At 41.4% G+C, this 18643-nt stretch overlaps 1 protein-coding gene across 2 annotated transcripts in view; it reads left to right on the top strand.

Moving 5' to 3' along the window:
- LOC125466744 (segment polarity protein dishevelled homolog DVL-1-like) overlaps positions 1-17652 on the top strand; it is a 128448-nt gene extending 110796 nt beyond the window's left edge. For both annotated transcript variants that reach the window (XM_048561694.2, XM_048561695.2), the window contains 10 exons: positions 2576-2669; positions 3791-3860; positions 4638-4777; positions 6681-6757; positions 7582-7649; positions 8469-8618; positions 9437-9568; positions 11489-11656; positions 13080-13286; positions 14317-17652. In XM_048561694.2, the coding sequence (XP_048417651.1) occupies positions 2576-2669; positions 3791-3860; positions 4638-4777; positions 6681-6757; positions 7582-7649; positions 8469-8618; positions 9437-9568; positions 11489-11656; positions 13080-13286; positions 14317-14678 (1468 nt within the window). In that variant the 3' untranslated portion in view covers positions 14679-17652. The remainder of the gene's footprint in view (positions 1-2575; positions 2670-3790; positions 3861-4637; positions 4778-6680; positions 6758-7581; positions 7650-8468; positions 8619-9436; positions 9569-11488; positions 11657-13079; positions 13287-14316) is intronic.
- The last annotated feature ends 991 nt before the right edge of the window (positions 17653-18643 follow it).

The raw sequence follows: 18643 nt of genomic DNA, 5'->3' as shown, positions 1-18643 counted from the left end.
TGGGGTGGATGCGAAAAGAACTCCGTCACCTTTGGGTGAAGAGCAGGGATTAGTGAACTGATCAATACAACCAGAAACTGATTAACTGAGAATTTGTCAACTTTCTGTTTGTGGAAACTTGCTATGACTACACTTGAAGAGTGGTTCATTGACTGTAAAGTATTCTGGGTTTCCTGAGGAAGAGAGGCTGCTTAAAAATTTGAGTCTTTCTTGTTGCACAGAATCCAAACCAAATTTTACAATCGTACAATAGAATTCTGTAAAGCATACTTGGAGCGGGGCATGACCTTCTTTAACCGCATGAAGTGCTCTTATATTGAGAGTTGGGGATCAGTTAGTCATTTGACTGGACGAGTGGTTTGCGATGGAGAGTAGCACCAACAGTGTCGTTCAATTCCCAGACTGGCTGAGGTTACCATGAAGGACTTTCTGAACCCTGCCTTACTGAGGCATGATGATCTTCAGATTAAACTCACCACCAGGCATCTGTCTAATGAGAGAGCAGGCCTCTCGTCCTCTGTGACAATAGCGACTTTACCCTGTGTTATGTTCCTTAATATCAAACTAACACACACATACTTAATTGGGGAGTAACATAGGTTCAGTTTACTTGAAATCTGAAGTAGGTTTATTTAACACTCACAGATAACTTGTCAGTACACAGCAACTTCTGTACACATTGTCAGTCTAGTATGCTGCTGCTTCAGCTTCACAAGTCTTCTAGTCATGTGGTGTCGTCTTGGTCCTTAGCTTATTAGCATACTTAAAGCAATAATATAACACTGAGGTGGCCTGCATTATCTATCCCCCTCACTGCAGTTTTGCATTTATTTTGTGTGTCAAATTATCTATTTGTGCTGACCCATTTGAAGATGCAATTCATTTAGTGCCACACCCCAGCCTTTTCTCCATAGCTGTAAAAATCTTACTCCGATTGTTCTCTTCTCCTGAAGGTGCTGTCTCTCACTGGGGTTCAGCTCCCCCTCCTCTTCTAAAGTGATGACTGTAACTGACGTTCAGCTCCCCTCACCTCCTAAAGCCACTGTTTTCTTGTCTGGGTTTGGTTTGCAGGAGACCTAGTAGCCCTGCAACACTTTATTCAAGAGAGAGTTGAAACAGTTATTGACCTGTGACAGAATCACAGTCAAAGCCACTCCTGTCTTCCAATGTGCACAGTATCACACTTTGCAGCAGAAGTACTGAATAGTGATCAGTTACAAGAGCCCTGGCTGGTTTCTCTTTTATGGCCTGGGCACTGAGGCCAGTTGCTGCCGTAGGTTCAACCAAGGTGGAGCTTGTAAGCTTCTGATGGTAGAACTGAGACTCAACACAGTGAAAGACTGTTCGACCTCCCTGTTCCTGCTCTGTTATAGGGCTTTCCAATTTTTGCCATGTCTCTGGCTTCTCCGTCCATTCTGAAAATGTTTCCCCTTTAAATATTTGTAGAATTCCTTTTTGATAGATAATTCTGTATCTTCTTCCCTCAGCTTTAATAATAGTACCTTCCAAGTCAAAGCAAGTCAGAAAAACGTTTCCATATCTCTCAATCCAGTCTTTTGTCAGTTGTCGTAAAGCTGCATATGCAGCAATGCCATCACTAAATAGCACAAAGAGAGCAGAGGCAATGACCTAGTGGTATTATCGGTGGCCTGTTAATCCAGAGACCCAACTAATATTCTGGGGAACCAGGTTTGAGTCCCACCAGAAGAGATGGTGGAAATTGAATAAATAATTCTAACAAACCTGGAATTAAGAGTCTAATGAAGATCATGAATCCATTGCCAATTGTTGGAAAAAACCCATCTGGTTCACTAATGCCCTTTAGGGAAAGAAACTGCCATCCTTACCTGGTCTGGCCTACACGTGGCTCCAAAACCCACAGCAATGTGGTTGACTCTTAACTACCCTATGGGCAATAAATGATGGCCTAGGGCCTCGCACTGATCCGCTATGTAGCTTTTGCATGGGTATTTATTATTTTATACAACAATTAGTCTAGAGACAAAAACAAAGTTGCTGGAAAAGCTCAGCAGGTCTGGCAGCATCTGTGGAGGAGGAAACAGAATTAATGTTTCAGGTCCAGTGAACCGAAATGTTAACTCTGTTTTCTCCTCCACAGATGCTGCCAGACCTACTGAGCTTTTCCAGCAACTTTGTTTTTGTTCCTGATTTACAGCATCCACAGTTCTTTTGGTTTTTAATTATTCTAGAGAAGCTGAGTGAAAAAGATTTACCAAGTATTCCTCTAAGCAATTAGAGGCCTTTGAAGAGGAACGTTCAACCAGCTGGCAAGAATAGTCGAATTGAATCACTCGCTATTGAGAGACAGTAGGATTGGAGAGATGCAGAATTCCAAATGCACGTGTAAATGTGGTGGCTCAGTCCTGATGCAGAGTGGACAGTTTGACAGATATTCTGGACTAGGTTGCAGTCTCAGTTCTGATCCTGTACAAAGTGAGAAATATAAGATCTTGATACCGTTCTGCAGCTGGAGGTTGGTTTCGTGAAAATGATATGATCTGGGTTTAATTCAGTCCAATGCAAAACACTGACTGGGCTTTCTTTACTTCTTCAGGTTAAGTAGCTCAGTGGAGCAGAGTGCTTCATCTCAGCTCATGAGGAGACACAAACGCAGGAGGCGGAGACATCGTATGAAACAGATGGACAGGGTAAGATTGTAATCAGCTGCTACCACATTAGAAGGAAGATGAGAATCAGGGCACCATCAACAGCCTAAAACACACACATAATACTGACAGGGTTACAAATTTAGCCATTTATTTCCTTTTTTCCTCATTCACTATTGCAAGTTTTTCAGCAAGGTATAAAGCAGACAAACTTATGAAAGGTTCAGAATACTTTATAACAGTTATTATGTGAAGAGTTTTCCTTTTGAGTTGGCTAACTGACAGCCAGGCCCTTAGGGACCATAATGGAGCTTGAGGCTATCAAAGCATTTAAATGTAAGAAAAGACCATTGTCAACCACAACTTGCATTTAAAGCATCCTTAAAGTAGGGAAGCATCCCAGGGCATTTCATTGAAATGTTAACAGAAAAAATTGACACTAAATCACATCAGGAGTTAGTCGGATAAGGCTTTGTCAAATAAGTAGGTTTTAAGAAGTCTCACAAAGCAGGACAAAATGGAAGTAAGGATATTTGAGGAGGAAATTTCAGAGCTTTAAGCTTAGTCAGATAAGGTGCAAAAAGAGAGAGGGAATGGATAGTGTTTCATTTTTGACTTGCTGTATTGTTCCCAAAAGAAATCTGGGATGGGAAAGAGGTCACAATTACAGGTAGCCCCTTTGTAAGAGAGAACAACTCCACCTCTCAGCCTGTGCCCCAAGCTCATCACCTCATCATATTGTGAAACCTCACCTACCCACCTATTGCTCAAACTTATCACTCATCATATCACCCAACCCTGCCCCTCATCATATTCCCCCACCTCATCGACCCCTTTTAGATAATCAAGAAATTAGTCACGCAGCTGCATCTGGGAGCTTCTTATTTGAAAATTTTGGCTGTCCCGCTTCCTACATTCCAGCAGTTATTTCACTTTTAAAAATACTTAATTGTCCATGAAGTGGCATCCTGAGTTTGTGAAATCCATTATGTAAATGTGAGGCTTAATTTCTTTGAATTTCTTAGAAATATTTGAATATTTAAAAATATTTAAGTAGTTCTAAGAAATAAATATTTTTTAGAAAAGTGTGAAGAGACCAATCAAATCAAAATGTTGTACTTTGTTTCTTTTATACAACCCAACAAATGTTTTATTTCATACAGTCCTCATCGTTGAGCAGCATCACAGATTCCACTATGTCTCTCAATATTATCACTGTGACACTCAACATGGGTGAGTGACTCTTATCCTTTACCAATGTGTAGGTGAAGGTGAACATTATGTGTTATGGTTGTGTGAAGGCAGGTGCGTTCCGGGAATATGAATGTAATGAGCAGATTAGGAGGCAGGATGGGGGCTATTACCAATTAGCCGTAGTGAGGTTATGATGTTTGTGGAGCTCAGCAGTCGGAGCATTTTTGGCTGTCAGTACGGGGACGGTTTATTGGGGATTTCTTGGAATATGCTTTGAGCACTGAGTGAAATTGATTGCTGCGTTTATGTGTACAGTGGTAGAAACAAATGAACTTCTTTGCAATTAGGTATTATTAAATGTGCGTTAATTAAATTGAAGGAAGTAAATCTTTATTAATTCAAATTTAGAAACTTATTCTGTTAGTATACTAACCTGGGAATGGACAGGCAATTTGGTATACCCCTTCAATAGCCTTGTATATATGTAGACATAAAGTATTCTAAGAAGACTAGCAATCAAAAGCACACACCCAATGTTAGCTTTGTTTATAAATGTGTGTAAAATAGCTTTTATTTGCAACAAGGTGAAACAGTTTAATTATCTCTGAATGACCTCTGAATCTGTCATTTGAGAACTGTAACGTATAGTGTAGTGGCATTTCCTGAAGAAGTATGACTGCTTTCTTTAATTTCCTGTTTTATTCATTGCTTACCCTGCCGTGTGGTTGAAGACTGTAACCTGCTCCATTAAGTCAGTATTTTTGTTACTGTCACAAGCTTAAACCAATTGTAATTTATTTTCCTCCTCCTGTTCAGAGAAATACAATTTCTTGGGGATCAGTATCGTGGGTCAAAGTAATGATCGGGGAGATGGTGGGATATATATCGGGTCAATAATGAAGGGAGGAGCAGTGGCAGCTGATGGCAGAATTGAGCCTGGTGACATGCTTCTACAGGTCAGTGTCCGAACATCCTCTTCATTCCAAATAAAACTTTTAACTAAGAATGAATTAACTCAAGCTGAAGTACACAAGTTGCAGCCCTTGGAGCCAGGTTAAATACTACTTCAGCCATGGAAACCATCTCGGTCCATCTGTCAGTAGAGCATTAGTTCTAGATGATATGCAAGTTTTATTCTGTATCCTGTAGAAATTCTGAGCGTAATCCTGTTGTTTGATAGTGGAATTCAGCGGGTCACAAAATGTGTAAAGAATTAAGTCCTGACAGAGGCCACAATTTTCGTGGACAGCTCCTACCAGGGGATAGTTATTAAACAAAAACTTTTATGTTAACAAAATAAAACTTTACATGCCCAATATCCAGATGCTTCCCTCCTACACTCTGGGCATGGGACCTTGTTGACCCTTCCCTTGATGCTTGTTGTTTCCTTGGAACATATCTATCTCTTGGTGTCCCACACCCTGAACATCATCCCTTCCCTCTTAGTGGCTTGGCCTTGATTTGATTCTGGTCAAGCCTTGTAGTGAACTATGTTATAGCTTTTGACATTTCCCTGTAGACTCCTGCATTTGAACTTCCATCATTATTTGTTAATTTAAACAAATGAAATTAGAGCTTTTGACGGTGAAATTTCTATAATATGTGTGTCCACAATTTGTTTTAGCTTTGAGGTATTTCTTGATTCAGTGTTTCAGATCACTTCAACGTCCAAACCCTTGCTCCCTTGAAACAAGACTGTGCTTTTGCCTGTCAATATCTAGAAAATTGAAACGAATCCAGAGATTGAATAGGGAACCCATATTGTCATATTTTATTTGGCAGGAACAACATGTGCCATTGCATGGCCTTTCTCAGCTTTGAAGTTGTTCAGATAAACACTTCACCAGACTCTGTTTACCTTGACTGGTAAACAGGTTTAATATCAAATACAGTGTGGAGCTGGAGGAAGACAGGAGGTCAGGCAGCATCAGAGGAACAGGAAAGTCAATGTTTCGGAGTCCTGATGAAGGGTATAAACCTAAAACATTGACTTTCCTGTTCCTCTGATGCTGCCTGACCTGCTGTCTTCATCCAGCTCCACACTGTATTGACTCTGTTTCCAGCATCTGCAGTTTTTGCTATCTCTGAGTGACTGAAAATAGGTTTAATAGCCTGGTAATGGAAGAGTCCATTGCTTTGCAGTAGCTACAGGTTTACCTGTTTTCCCTCTGAATGAGGGACAATATTAGTCACATCTGCAGATTTAAACTTCAGTGTAATCTGATCTGGACCTTACCTGAGTTTCCCAGGTTTATCTGATTTTTCTTACTGGTCGACTCATTTGAAAGGCAAGCTGAGACGTGTGTTTAAAAAATTTGTCTGTGACTATATACAAAATTTATATCTCACATTTTTCACTTTATATGTCAATTACCAGAAATATCAGTAATTTTTTTTAACTGCTTTGCGGGAAGAATGAGAGAACCTCTGTTTGTTAGTGTCTTCTAGTTGATATTCAACTAGAGGTGACATTGTAGGCAAAAGTACACAATGGTGTAAAATATCCAGCATATGGTGATTTCGCCTGCTTCCTGTGGATCATGTCACCCGGTAAACTTGCAATGATGATGGCTAAATCATTCATTCCTAGTCTTTCCCTTGGCACATCAGTGACATACTTAAAAATTTGTTGTCTTTTTGCCCATCTCTGCATAAAATTTGTATTATATTTAACATAAATGAGAAGCAACTTTGAGGCATTGATTGTATCTCAAGATTCAGTTGGTTTAATTTAAAACAATTTCTGATTTTACCTAAAAGCTGTCGCCCCCAGGATTATGCCATTGTCTCCCTTTGCTGAGTGCTAGAGTTTAAACAGCCCCTTGATCTGAACTTTTTATTTCCTGTTCTATGGTTTAGGTCAATGATGTCAACTTTGAAAATATGAGCAATGACGATGCTGTGAGAATTCTTCGGGAAATTGTCTCAAAACCGGGGTAAGTCACATGTTTCACTAACATCCATCATGTGGGATTGAGAAACGTTCTGTGAAGAATGGGAGATGGCTCAAAGTCACCCCTAAGAAGTAGCAATAAGCAATGAACTATTGCATGGAACGTGATGACCGAGCAGTGAACTTCTCTTCCAGGATGTGGAGGTGCCAATTTTGGACTGGAGTAGACAAAGTTAAAAGTCACGCAACACCAGGTTATAGTCCAAAAGCTTACTTGAAATCACAAGCTTTTGAAGCACTGCTCCTTCATCAAGTGAAGTCACCTAACGAAAGAGCAGTGCCATGAAAGCTTGTGATTTCAAATTAACCTGTTGGGCTATAACCTGGTGCTGTGTGATTTCTAACTTTTGTCTTCTTCCAGGGAGAGAGGTCTAAAATCTTTTTTCACCTCATATTCAGGGTTTGTTCTTTTAATGCAGCATCCCCTGGTATTACTTGGGGTAGAGCAACCGTTCTACCTTGGAGCTAGAAATCCCACCTGGAGTCTGCATGCAGAGTTATTAACCTAGTAAAATTAGATGAGTGGTACTGCAGGATCACAGCACCATTTTTAGTCAAACATGTGTTATCTACCTATTCAAATGTAACAGGCACCTCAACTGAATCCTACACTTACCAGTTTCATGCATATGCCTGTCATCAGCCTGGCCTGTGCACACAGTTCTTCACGCAGTGTTCCATCTACTTCCTGAACCATAAGAGCCTTCAGTTTCCTTATTTCTTGATTCCTGAACAAATGTTTCAAATCCTCTGTTTGTGTAATCTTTGCAGTAGCTGATAACTGTTCCACTACGTTTACTTCTCCAGACCCATCAGTTTAACAGTAGCCAAGTGTTGGGACCCCACCCCAAGGAGCTATTTTACCATCCCCAGGAGTAAGTAACACTTTCATCGTTTAAAATATAGTAGTTTATAAGGAATAAATGTTGACTTGGCTGATGTTTATCTGTGTCTGATAGCTGGATTTCAATCTATTTTCTCTGTGCCTGTGAAGATCACAGCTACAGCATGTGCTGAGCTTCCAATTTCTCTTTACATTAATAATAAAATCACAGTTTAGTGTTTTAACTCTACAGAAATTCTAGTTTATCTTTAATTAGAAGTCCTACAGGGCATTATTTAACATTTATTTCTGTCCCTCTGGCTTTCCTTTCCTCTGCACTCCTTTTCAATGGTGTGGTGTGGTGTGGTGCGGTGCAGGTCTCCCTCTGTCTCTGCCCTCCTCCCCCTTAATTGTGCCTCTCCATTTGCCCCTCCCGCTCAGTCTCTGACTTTGTGCCTGTGCTTTATGAAGAACGTTAAGAAAAACAGTGTATTGCCTACAACACCAGCCACAACTTGCCTTTCATTGCAGCATTCCAAGGAATTTAAAGGCATGTTATTAAACAACATGTAGATGGGTTTACCCAGAGTCTGCTATTTCAGTCTGAGCTGTGTTGTTACAATATGCAAACCAGTGAAGAAGTAGTGCAAGCCCTATTTAAGTAAATTGTCCATCTCTGATGAACTGCTGCTCTCTGGAGGTGATGCTGCAGTTGTAGTTTTACCTGCAGCATAACACTGGGGTCTGATTTTCCTCTCAGCTGCTGATGAACTTGTTGTAAATGTACAATTTTGTTGCTCTTCTCATTCTCTTCTGTTTGAACTGAGTTCAGGTCTTCATCTAACCTTCCTTCTGTCATTTTGTGTTGTAGCAGAACCAGTGAGACCCATCGACCCAGCGGCCTGGATATCTCATACCACTGCTATGACGGGAACATTTCCCCGCTATGGTATGAGCCCCACCACCAGTGCCATCACTTCCACCAGCTCTTCGCTAACCAGCTCTGTCCCAGATTCAGAAAGTAAGTAACATTTCTGTTTCAGGATCCCCTGTGCTTGAGTGTGTTGGAGATGGCACTGCTTGAGGATTTCAAGTTTACATTAGTGTGAGGTCATGACGCCCTCTACTCTTGTGTCTCTGCATGTAATATATTAGCCTTATTTTTAACTTGAGGAATGTCCTCTGGACGTGGGGGTTATTCCCTCAGGATGCTCACCATGGGCCAACTTTAATCCAAGGTCTGCTGTCAACTGCCTGATGCCTACTGGATTGAAGTAGCATTCTCTCTATGAAAACCCCAGCGAACAGTCCCTATCCTAGTGGTCTTGATGGGAAGTGGAAGCCCGTGATAGAAACTCAGTGGTATTGGAGGGCCAGAGGCTTTTGATGGTGTCCGTCCAGGCCTCCTCCTGGCCCAGAAGAAATGCTCTCAAAACCTTAGATAATAAACTTTAGCTTGACCTTTGCCTCCAACTGGTTTGGCTTCATGGGACGTACCCTGAATCTCATGCTGAAGTGGGACAGTGGCTTTAATGATACCATTAGCTCACAACATTTCCATGTATAGTATCTCTTCCAAAGTCAGTTAAAGTAAGGACCAACGTGAACTGGTAGGTTGTGTTTTATACAAATCAGCTTTGATTTAATTGAAGGGCGAGAAAAGCTTTAAGGTTAAACTGTTGTCTCCCTGTTTGGTGGCAGATTCTAGCTTTGACTTTCCAAAAATCCCTTCACCACTCTAACTGGTCTGATGGGGTATGCAGTTTTGGGATAGATTCTTTAATATTTTGATGGAACTGTGACGGTCTGATCCTTTATTTTTTGTGTTCATTTGTTCAGAGTATGAGGATACTCCACTCACAGTTAAGAGTGACATGCCTGTTATTGTCAAGGCCATGCAGTTGTCTGACTCGGGATTAGAGATCCGTAACCGACTGTGGCTAAAGATCACCATTTCAAATGCTGTCATCGGTGAGTACTTATGTCTCTGAGGCTGTTCTCATTTTAGACTGTCCTTCTGTCAATATTATAGGGAACAACCTAAATCAGTTAGACCCACTTTACCCTAAAAGGCAGGCAATATTGGCATTCCAGAGCTTGTACTTAACATCTGCTACTTTTGGATTAGGTATCGTGTGGCTTTCCCTCAACCAAGTCCCAGAATCTGTGTAGTCTTGTATCTTATAATGCACACACATGACTGGGAAATTGCTAGCTGGTATTTTTTTTATTTTGTACGTGATTTCCTTGTTTGGAAGGCACGGAGTTAATTGATTCTGACTGCAATCTAAGTTCTGTTTGATGTTTGCTATTATCCCCAGATATCTTGATTTGACTCATTTTTGGGAACAGCTTCACTTGTTTTGGCCAAATTGAATGGAAATAAATTAAATTATCTTTATTGACATATGTACTCAATGAGTACAATGAAAATTTTAGCGTCATTGCATTACAGCACCATTAGGTACAAAGGTGCCTGGGTACAGATCCCTAAGATCAATTCTTAGGAAACAAAAAAAATTAGAAAAGTAAAGAAATAAATAGTCCAGCATTATGGTCATGGGAATAAATTAGAAAAATAAAGAATGTTAAGAGCATCAGTCCTTCCAACCCAGGCCTTGCTGGCACCCAGCCGCAAGGGAGACCTCCACCCCCTGGCTGCCGCCTGCACCGGACCCACCAATGTGGCCATTGCCCCACTTTGGGCGCCATCTTTTCATCGCTCGGCTCACTTCACTGATTCCTCTGAACCCATACTCACCCCGCAATTACGAGTCCCTGGCTGTGCTGCCAGGCCAGGCCATGAGTCCTGCGTCAGCAGTAGATTTCACTTTGCCAGCGCCATCATCTTGAAGAGTCCGCTCCCACTGGCACCGCCATCCCCAATCGCTGGAGGAACTTTTCTGCCACTGTCACTGGCCCCGAACGCCAAGAGAACAACCTCACTGCTGCTGCCACCAGCCCCGATGCCAGGAGAATGATCCTGCTCTCGCAATCAAACTTTCCACAGTTGCAAGAATTTGTCTATCTGATTAGAATATTATATCCTCTATCACTCTTACAGGATTAGGATCCTTCCTGAAATACAACAAACCACCCAGTTTCAGAAAACATCTCATCCTCTGCCATGCTTTTCATTTATTCCAGCCCAGTACTTATAAGGCTATGCTCGTGTAGGAATTATGTTACCAGAATAATACAAGAGATCAAGAATATTCAAGTTAAAATTCTATCATGTAAATTTGACAATTGGGTAAAAGTGAAGCTGTTTCTGCCTGTGAAACAATGCATCATGAAAGTGCTTTAAGTAATTTGGTAATTTTGTTTTTTTTTTAAATCCCTTAACTGTATTGGCCTTTCTATCTGTTTTCTGTGTGAATGGGGCTGAAACAAAATGCTCTGGGTTTAAAGCACAGATTTTCATCACGTTGTTTTGTTTAATTTTCTCTCGGCTAAAGTTATCGTGTTTGATACAAAACCTGTGTCTGGAAATTATTCACAAAGTCTGGGATTGGCTATTCAAAAGTCTGGTTAGGAACCATTGGAGTGACTATTGTGGAGACTTCAATGATTTAATTTTCCTTTGTTGTGAATCCAGAGGTGGAAAGGCTGATTTGGGTTTGGCTGTCTGTCTCTGATTGAAATAGTGAGAGCTGCTGATAAAATGCATTTCAAGTTAAATCCCTAAGTCATAGCCAGGTTTGTACAAAATTGGGAATTAGCAGATCCTGAGAAGCCCTGACTAAGGTCAGGGAAGGCATCCTGAGAGATCCTGCCCATGATAAAGGCATGTGGGGAGATTCTGCAAGCTCTGTCTTATGTTGGAGCTGCAGGATTTACAGATGTTTAGTTGATCTGCCTCTTCATACAGTTGCTTTTGATTTTCTGCAGGAGCAGATGTGGTCGATTGGCTTTACTCACATGTGCAAGGCTTTAAAGATCGTCGTGAAGCAAGGAAGTACGCCAGCAGCATGCTGAAACATGGGTATCTAAGGCACACAGTGAACAAGATTACCTTCTCCGAGCAGTGTTATTACATCTTTGGTGACCTCTCTACCAGTAAGTTCACTCTGTCTCCTTAATGTTTGGCAAACCTAGTCTTGGAGAAAATTCCGAGGAGAGTTAATATCCACTTTGAAAAGCATGATTTAATTGGGGATAGTCAGCATGGCTTTGTCAGGGTGAAGTCATGCCTAACAAATTTATTAGAATTTTTCAAAAATGAGATCAAGTGTGTGGATGACGGAAGTTCAGATGATGTAGTTTATTGGATTTTAGCAAAGTTTTTGACAGTGTACCAGATGGGAAAGTTTGAAAAGTTTAAAGGACATGGAATTCAGGGAAAGTTGGTGAGATGTATCTGAAACTGGCTTAGCAAAAGGACATAAAGAATAGTGGTAGAGGGCTGTTTGAGTGACTGGAGGCTGATGTCTGGCAGGGATCAAGTTCTGGGCCCATTATTGTTTGTAAATAATCTAGATGAAAATGTTAGGGGGATGTTAAGTAAGTTTGCATGAGACACCAACATTGGTAGGGTGGTTAATAGTAAAGAAGTTGGTTGTAGATTATATAGATACGGATGGGTTGGTCACCTGGGCAGAATAGTGACAGTTAATATTTAAGCCTGATAAGTGTGAGGTGATGCACTCTGGAAGAAGGATGATTCGTTAAATATGGAGGCTTATAGTTTGGAGTAGAAGGTGAGGCCAAGGTGGGGAAGGGATATTTTTCTGGACAGGTGGGAAAGGGATAGAAGCCCAGTTGCATAAACTGAATCAGATACGATCAAAACTCCCATCAAGTATGGTGGGTGAGTTTTGACCCAGTGAAAATGAAGGAAGAGTGATACATTTCTGAGTCAGTGGTCCAGAGGAAAGCTTTCTGATAATGGTGGACCCATGAACCTGCTTCACTGGTCTTTCTTGGTGGTAGAAGTTGTGGGTTTGAACAGTGTTCTTGAAGGAGCCTTCGTGAGTTGTTGCATTGCATCTTGCATTTGATCCATACAATGCATTAGTCCGGGAGGGAGTGAATGTTAAAGGTGACAGGTGGGGTGCCAGTCAGATGGATTGCCTTGTCCTGAGTGGTGTTGAACTACCTGATTATTATTGGAGTTGCACCCATTCAAGCAGCGGAAAACATTTCATGCCACTCCTGACTGTGCCTGTAGTCAACAGTCAGGTTTTGGGGAGTTGGGAGGTAGGTTATTCACCACAGAATTCCCAGCCTGTGACCTACTGTTGTAGTCGAACTATACATGGCTGGTCCAGTTCAGTTTCTGGTCGGTAGAGACCCACCCAGGATGTGGTGGGGGATTCAGAGAGAGTTGCGCTGTTGAACGTCCAGAGCAAAACACAAGCTAGTTGAGACAGTGACATAAGTTGTTAAGAAATGAAATTATTGAACTCAGTGTTGAGGCTGGAAGGTGCCTAATTGAAAGAATTGTATTTAATTTTTGGTGAACTTTTTCCTTTGCTGGTAGATTTGGCTGGCCTGAGCTTAAATGAAGGCTCCAGTGGAACATCAGAACAAGACATCCTTGCGCCTCTTCCACATCCAAATTGTCCCTGGCCACTGACTCAGGGCTTCCCTTATCAGTATCCACTGCCTCATCCGTATTACTCGTCCACTTGCCAAGATCCTGCTTTGACGTACGGAAATGGCAGCACCGGGAGTCAGCAGAGTGAAGGTATGATTCATTTATATGGGTCTCACCCTGGTTTGTCTAAGGTGTAATGTGTAGCAGCCAATGCAGCTCCCTTCCAGAACCACCAAGACAGTGCTGTTGGGAATTGGGGAAGATGGTGGGAGACTGAAGAGTAGGGTTAAGTGTGTGGAGAGCTGAATCAAGAGTGGGTGGGATCTGAGGAGGGTGTCTTGAGGAAGAGAGTGAAGAGAAGGGGATGTAGGGACGGCTTGTGGGTAGGTTGAGAGGTTGCAGAAAGAAAGGGAATATTTGGGGAGAGGTTGGGTGCAGAAAGAGAAGTAAGTGATGGGGATGTGAAGGGGAATGATCAGATGGAGTGCAGGAGCCATACAATTTACTGGAAATGATTTTATAGCTGAGTGAGATTGTACGATTAATGTAGCTTCTTCAAGAAGATTTAAGAAAATAATTGTCTCCAGAATTCATAAAAGAAAACCTGTCATTCAGCAAGTTTGAGTTTTTGTCCTGATCACTGGAGTCACCAGTTGACTCAGTCAAAATTTGCAAATAGTTTACTATATAAAGACCAAATTGTTTGTTAAATGACGATGATAATCCCAGCAACACACTGCAGCAAGAGAGGCAGGTAACTGAAGCCTGACTCATTTGAACATGATCAGGAAGTAGCAGTGACCCAGCACCCTGGCAGAATTATCAGAAGAATTTGCATTTCTTTCAAAATAAATGAAATAGATTTACGGATTAACTTTCATCCAATGTTACAGCTACATTCAGCTGCGTCTCAGAAACCCAGTCATTACTGATAAAAGTAAACAAGCAACTCTAATTGCTCCACTGACTGCAAGATTTATTGGACTTTTCAGTGTCCATATTACTCCCTCTGCAGCAGTGGGAAAAGAGTGACTATGACGATGTTTAACCATTTTATACCAGGTCTGTTCAACAGTCCGGGCACAGTAAAATGAGACGGACACCTCTTTATTTGATGTTTTATTATGGTGAAGTTCATAGTGAAGTGACTGGTGTCTTGTGTTACCTGCTATGTGTACAGGAAGCAAGAGCAGTGGATCGAATCGGAGCATGGGTGAGAGAAAGGGCTCAGCAGGGAAGGAAAAGGAGCAGAAAGCAGACTCCAAGTCGGTGGGCAATGGAAGTGAGCCAGACCGTACCACTGGGAACAGCGTGCAGTGTGAACGACCAGCAAGCCAGCTCAGTCACCATAGCTACTGCTCTCATGGACCTCCAGGGATTCCTCCTGTTTACCAGCTGCCCACAGTCATGGTAACGAGCGGACCTCCTGGAGCTCCTCCTGTCCGGGATCTAGCAGCAGTCCCTCCCGAGCTGACCGGCAGCCGACAATCCTTCCAAAAGGCCATGGGGAACCCCTGCGAATTCTTTATTGACATCATGTGACACCACCAGCCTTCTGCACTAAACAACACTAAAGTCTTTGCACAAAACACTGCTTGTGTCACAGGAACCTCAGGCTTCTGAGTCTAATCATAGTTCTCTTTGTTGTCTGTCCTTCTTTAATAACAACTTTAAGTGTATTGGCTTTGGTAAATATTGGTGCCAAGGACAGCTTTGTGTAAGTGTATTCCACATTTCAGTGTAATCAGCACCTTCTGTGTAGATTTTAAAGGGATGGTGAAGACGTTTTGACGTAGCTGGATGATTAGCCCAGATAAGAATTTCATGTCCTCTCAACACCACTCATCTGCTGTCGTGATGGGAGCATTTTGGTTTTGTCATTGTGGATCATGTAACTCTTTTAGCAAGCACTGTTTTGTTTTTCAGAGATGACTGAGCACAAAGGGATGTGATTCTGTTCCCAGCTCAGTGATGCACAAGTGATTCACTTTCTTCACAAGTTAGTAGCCTTTCAAGAATTCTTTTCCCTTGAAGCATTAAGAAAGTTTCAACTACATCTCCAAACATTCAAACAGCTGTTTTGCTCTGTAGCTTAATCCCCTGAACAACAAGAAGTTGGACACGTTACCTGTGTATAATCCATGTTTTTGAATATCCAGTTTGGGCATTTTTGTTCTAGTTGTTGCTGAACAATGTAACTGGATCAATCAAGGTTCCATCATCAGTCATTTCTGAACGTTTCACAGTTTGATTGGAACAGCTACTTATACATAATACTTTCCTTTGGATCAGTCAGTGTTGAGACCTTTTGTATCCAGCCTGCATTCATAAGGACATGAATTGGATTATGTTTTATTTCCCAGTTTTCACATCTATAATGGGGATGCCCACTCTCAATGGAATGCAGGTTTTATGGGCCCCATCTGCTCGATAACCATGTGCAAATGGCCATCATTCACATGCAATAGAGCGTCAGTAGATCATTCAAATGAGACTGCCCTGCTCTCTGCTCTGTGGGGCTTGTTGTCCTATGGTGGGTGTCATCTGCCCATTCTTGTTTCTCTCCACCATCTCTTTTTCTTTACTCTGAGCAGTCCAGAGGCTGGGAATTCTGTGATGAGAAACTGGCGTCCTCGCTCCCCAAAGCCTATTCACAATGTACAAGGCTCAAGTCAGGAATGTGGTGGAATGCTTTCGATTTACCTTGACGGGTGTAGCTATATTCACGTCCACAAGTGCACAGTAGTAGCAGTGTGCACCATCTACAAGGTACACTGCAGCAACTCACCAAAGGCCCTTCAACATGACCTTCCAAACACCCAACTTCTGAGAAGAACAAGCGCAACAGATAGATGGGAACACCAAACTTGCAAGTACCCCTCTAAAGCACACACCGTACTAACTTGGAACAACATCACAGTTCCTTAACCATTGCTCAGTCAAAATCCTAGAACTGCGAACAACACTGTAGGTGTACCTACACCACATAACTGCAGTGCTTCAAGGGTAGTTAGAGTTTATTTTTTAATTCATTCACAGGGTGAGGCTATCACCAGCTAAGTTCCCATTTATTGGTCATCCCTAATTGCCCAGGGCAATTAAGAATCAGCCACATTGCTGTGGATCTGGAGTCATATGTAGGCCAAAACAGGTAAAGATGGCAGTTTCCTTCCCTCAAGGTCATTCATGAACCAGATAGGCTTTTCCGCAACAATCAACAATGGATTCATGGTCATTGTTCGACTCTTAATTCCAATTTCTTTCAAAAGAATTATTGAATCCAAATTCCACCATCTGCCATGGTAGCATTCGAACCTAAGTCTCCACTACGTTACCTAGGTCTCTGAATTAACAGTCTGTCCATGGATGAGCAAGAAATGCCATTGATGCTTGCATTCCCTGAAGAATTAAAATTTCAGATTGTGTTTCTGTTGTTTTTGTGAGTCTGTAATTGCAATTAAAATCCATCCCCAGCAAAGTTGACGAGACAGGCTTCAAAATCTTGCGGCAAGGGGCCAGGAGAATTGAAGGTGATTTGTGTTGCCCAAGGACCACCTCAATTTTCTGCTACCCCAGCAACCCCTCTTAAATAACTAACCACACAACACGCCTGATAGTACCTGCCCCACTCTCAGTCTTACCTTAGGTAAAACGTCAGACTTATCCCAGACATGTTATTGCCCTCTGATCCACACGGGAATATAATGGAATATTCTCCACTGTTGGAAAGTTGGAACTAAATGTGAACAGTAAACTAAAAGAGTAGACATCCAACAGCCTGCTGAATGTCTAATGTGAAGTGACAATTTCATTCCAATTGGAGACTGAAGAAATGGTAGTTTGTGAAGAATCAGATTTGATTCCACCAGAACTAATTGCAATCCTTAGAGCACAGGAATGAGCAGGGCACCAGATTAAGCTAACTGAGCATTGTGTGTGCCTCAATTCTTCAACACACGAGGAGTGTTCCTCAGGACAGTGAGTGAGGACTCTGTTATGTTTGTGCTGGTACCAAAAATCCCAGGATTGTGCAAGAAGTAAACAGCTCACTCAAAAAGGACTTTCAACTGTAACCTTGCATCAAATATTACTATGTCTGGGGCCATCTTGTGGACATCTTGAGGAATAACAGGTGCTGCACAAAGTCAGCCATGCGCAAAACACTTGAATGTTGGCACAAGTTGGTCCAGCATTTGGACTGCACTCAGCTGGGTTGAAATAATAAAACTAATTGAAATTTACAAGAAAGTTTAAGAATGCTAATCAGAATTATGAGAAAATGTAAAAAGAAATGTACAGTTGGAAATTAAATTTTATTAAATTAATTATTATTAACTATTCTATAGATTAAACTCATTGAAAGTTCAGTCCAGACTGCAGATCACTTGGCAGCTGGAGGCTGTCATTGTGTGTAACAGTGTTGTAGATATTGCATACTGATTCTGTGTATCTATAGTTAATATATCGCTGCCTCCATGTAAAAGCTATTTTAAAAACTAAAAAAATTATACATTTCTTCCTGTCTCATTTCATTTATACTTTCCTTTTTACACTTGCCCTGTATTTGTCAATTTAATTTGTTTACACTGGCAAGAGCATTTGATTGAAACCCTGAAGATCCAATTTTTTTGAGGCTGGGACCAACCTAATTAACTCAGTGGGTATGGTCCGTGCCATCAACTATCTATCTCACACAGCCATGATGCCACAGATTGTAAAACAGATTGTATGAGCTTATATAAATATATAAAAATGAAACAAGGAGTCAAATGAATGTCGGCCTTTTAGAGCAGAGACTTGAGAAATTATAATGAGAAAATGACAGACTTGAAACAAATAGATTTTGTCTCTGTTCATAGTAGAAGACCACAAATTACTTATTAGAAATGGGGAGTACCCAAAGGCCTAATAAAAGTGAGGAACTTAAGGCCTTTAATATCAGCAGAGAAAAAGTATTGGAGAAACCTAAAGGACAAATGGTTGACAAATCCCAAGGATCCAATGGTCTGTATCATCAGGTTTTCAAAGTGGTAGCTGCAGAGATAGTGGTTGCAACAGATCATTATTTTTCAAACTGTCCTGGGCCGAGAATGGTCTCATTGGTTTGGAAACTAGCAAATGTAACATCTCCATTCAGAAAAGGAGAGAGAGAAAGCAAGGAAATCCAGCCAGTTAGCCAGTGGCTGGAAACAAACTCAAATATGTTACTTAAGAAAAATTTAATGCGTACAGAAAATCATCCTATGATCAGAATCAGCATGGTTTCCTGAATGGGAAATCGTTCGAAAGTGTAAAAGTTTTTTTTGTGAGGCTGTAACTTGGATGGCTGATAAAGGAGAGCCATACATGTAGCATACTTGGTTTTCCAAAAGATGTGCACTAAAGTGCCACAAAATCAAAGGTTAGTACTCAAGTAAGGACTCATGGTGTTCAGATTATTCTGATAACATGAATGATCGTTGGTTAATGAATAAAATGACGGGATACAGTCTCAGAACAAGGGGTTG

The sequence above is a fragment of the Stegostoma tigrinum genome, chromosome 28, assembly GCF_030684315.1.
Source record: "Stegostoma tigrinum isolate sSteTig4 chromosome 28, sSteTig4.hap1, whole genome shotgun sequence".
NCBI classification, from domain to species: Eukaryota; Metazoa; Chordata; class Chondrichthyes; order Orectolobiformes; family Stegostomatidae; genus Stegostoma; species Stegostoma tigrinum.
The sequence above is the reverse complement of the archived record's forward strand: the minus strand, read 5'-3'. Positions and strand labels throughout refer to the sequence as shown.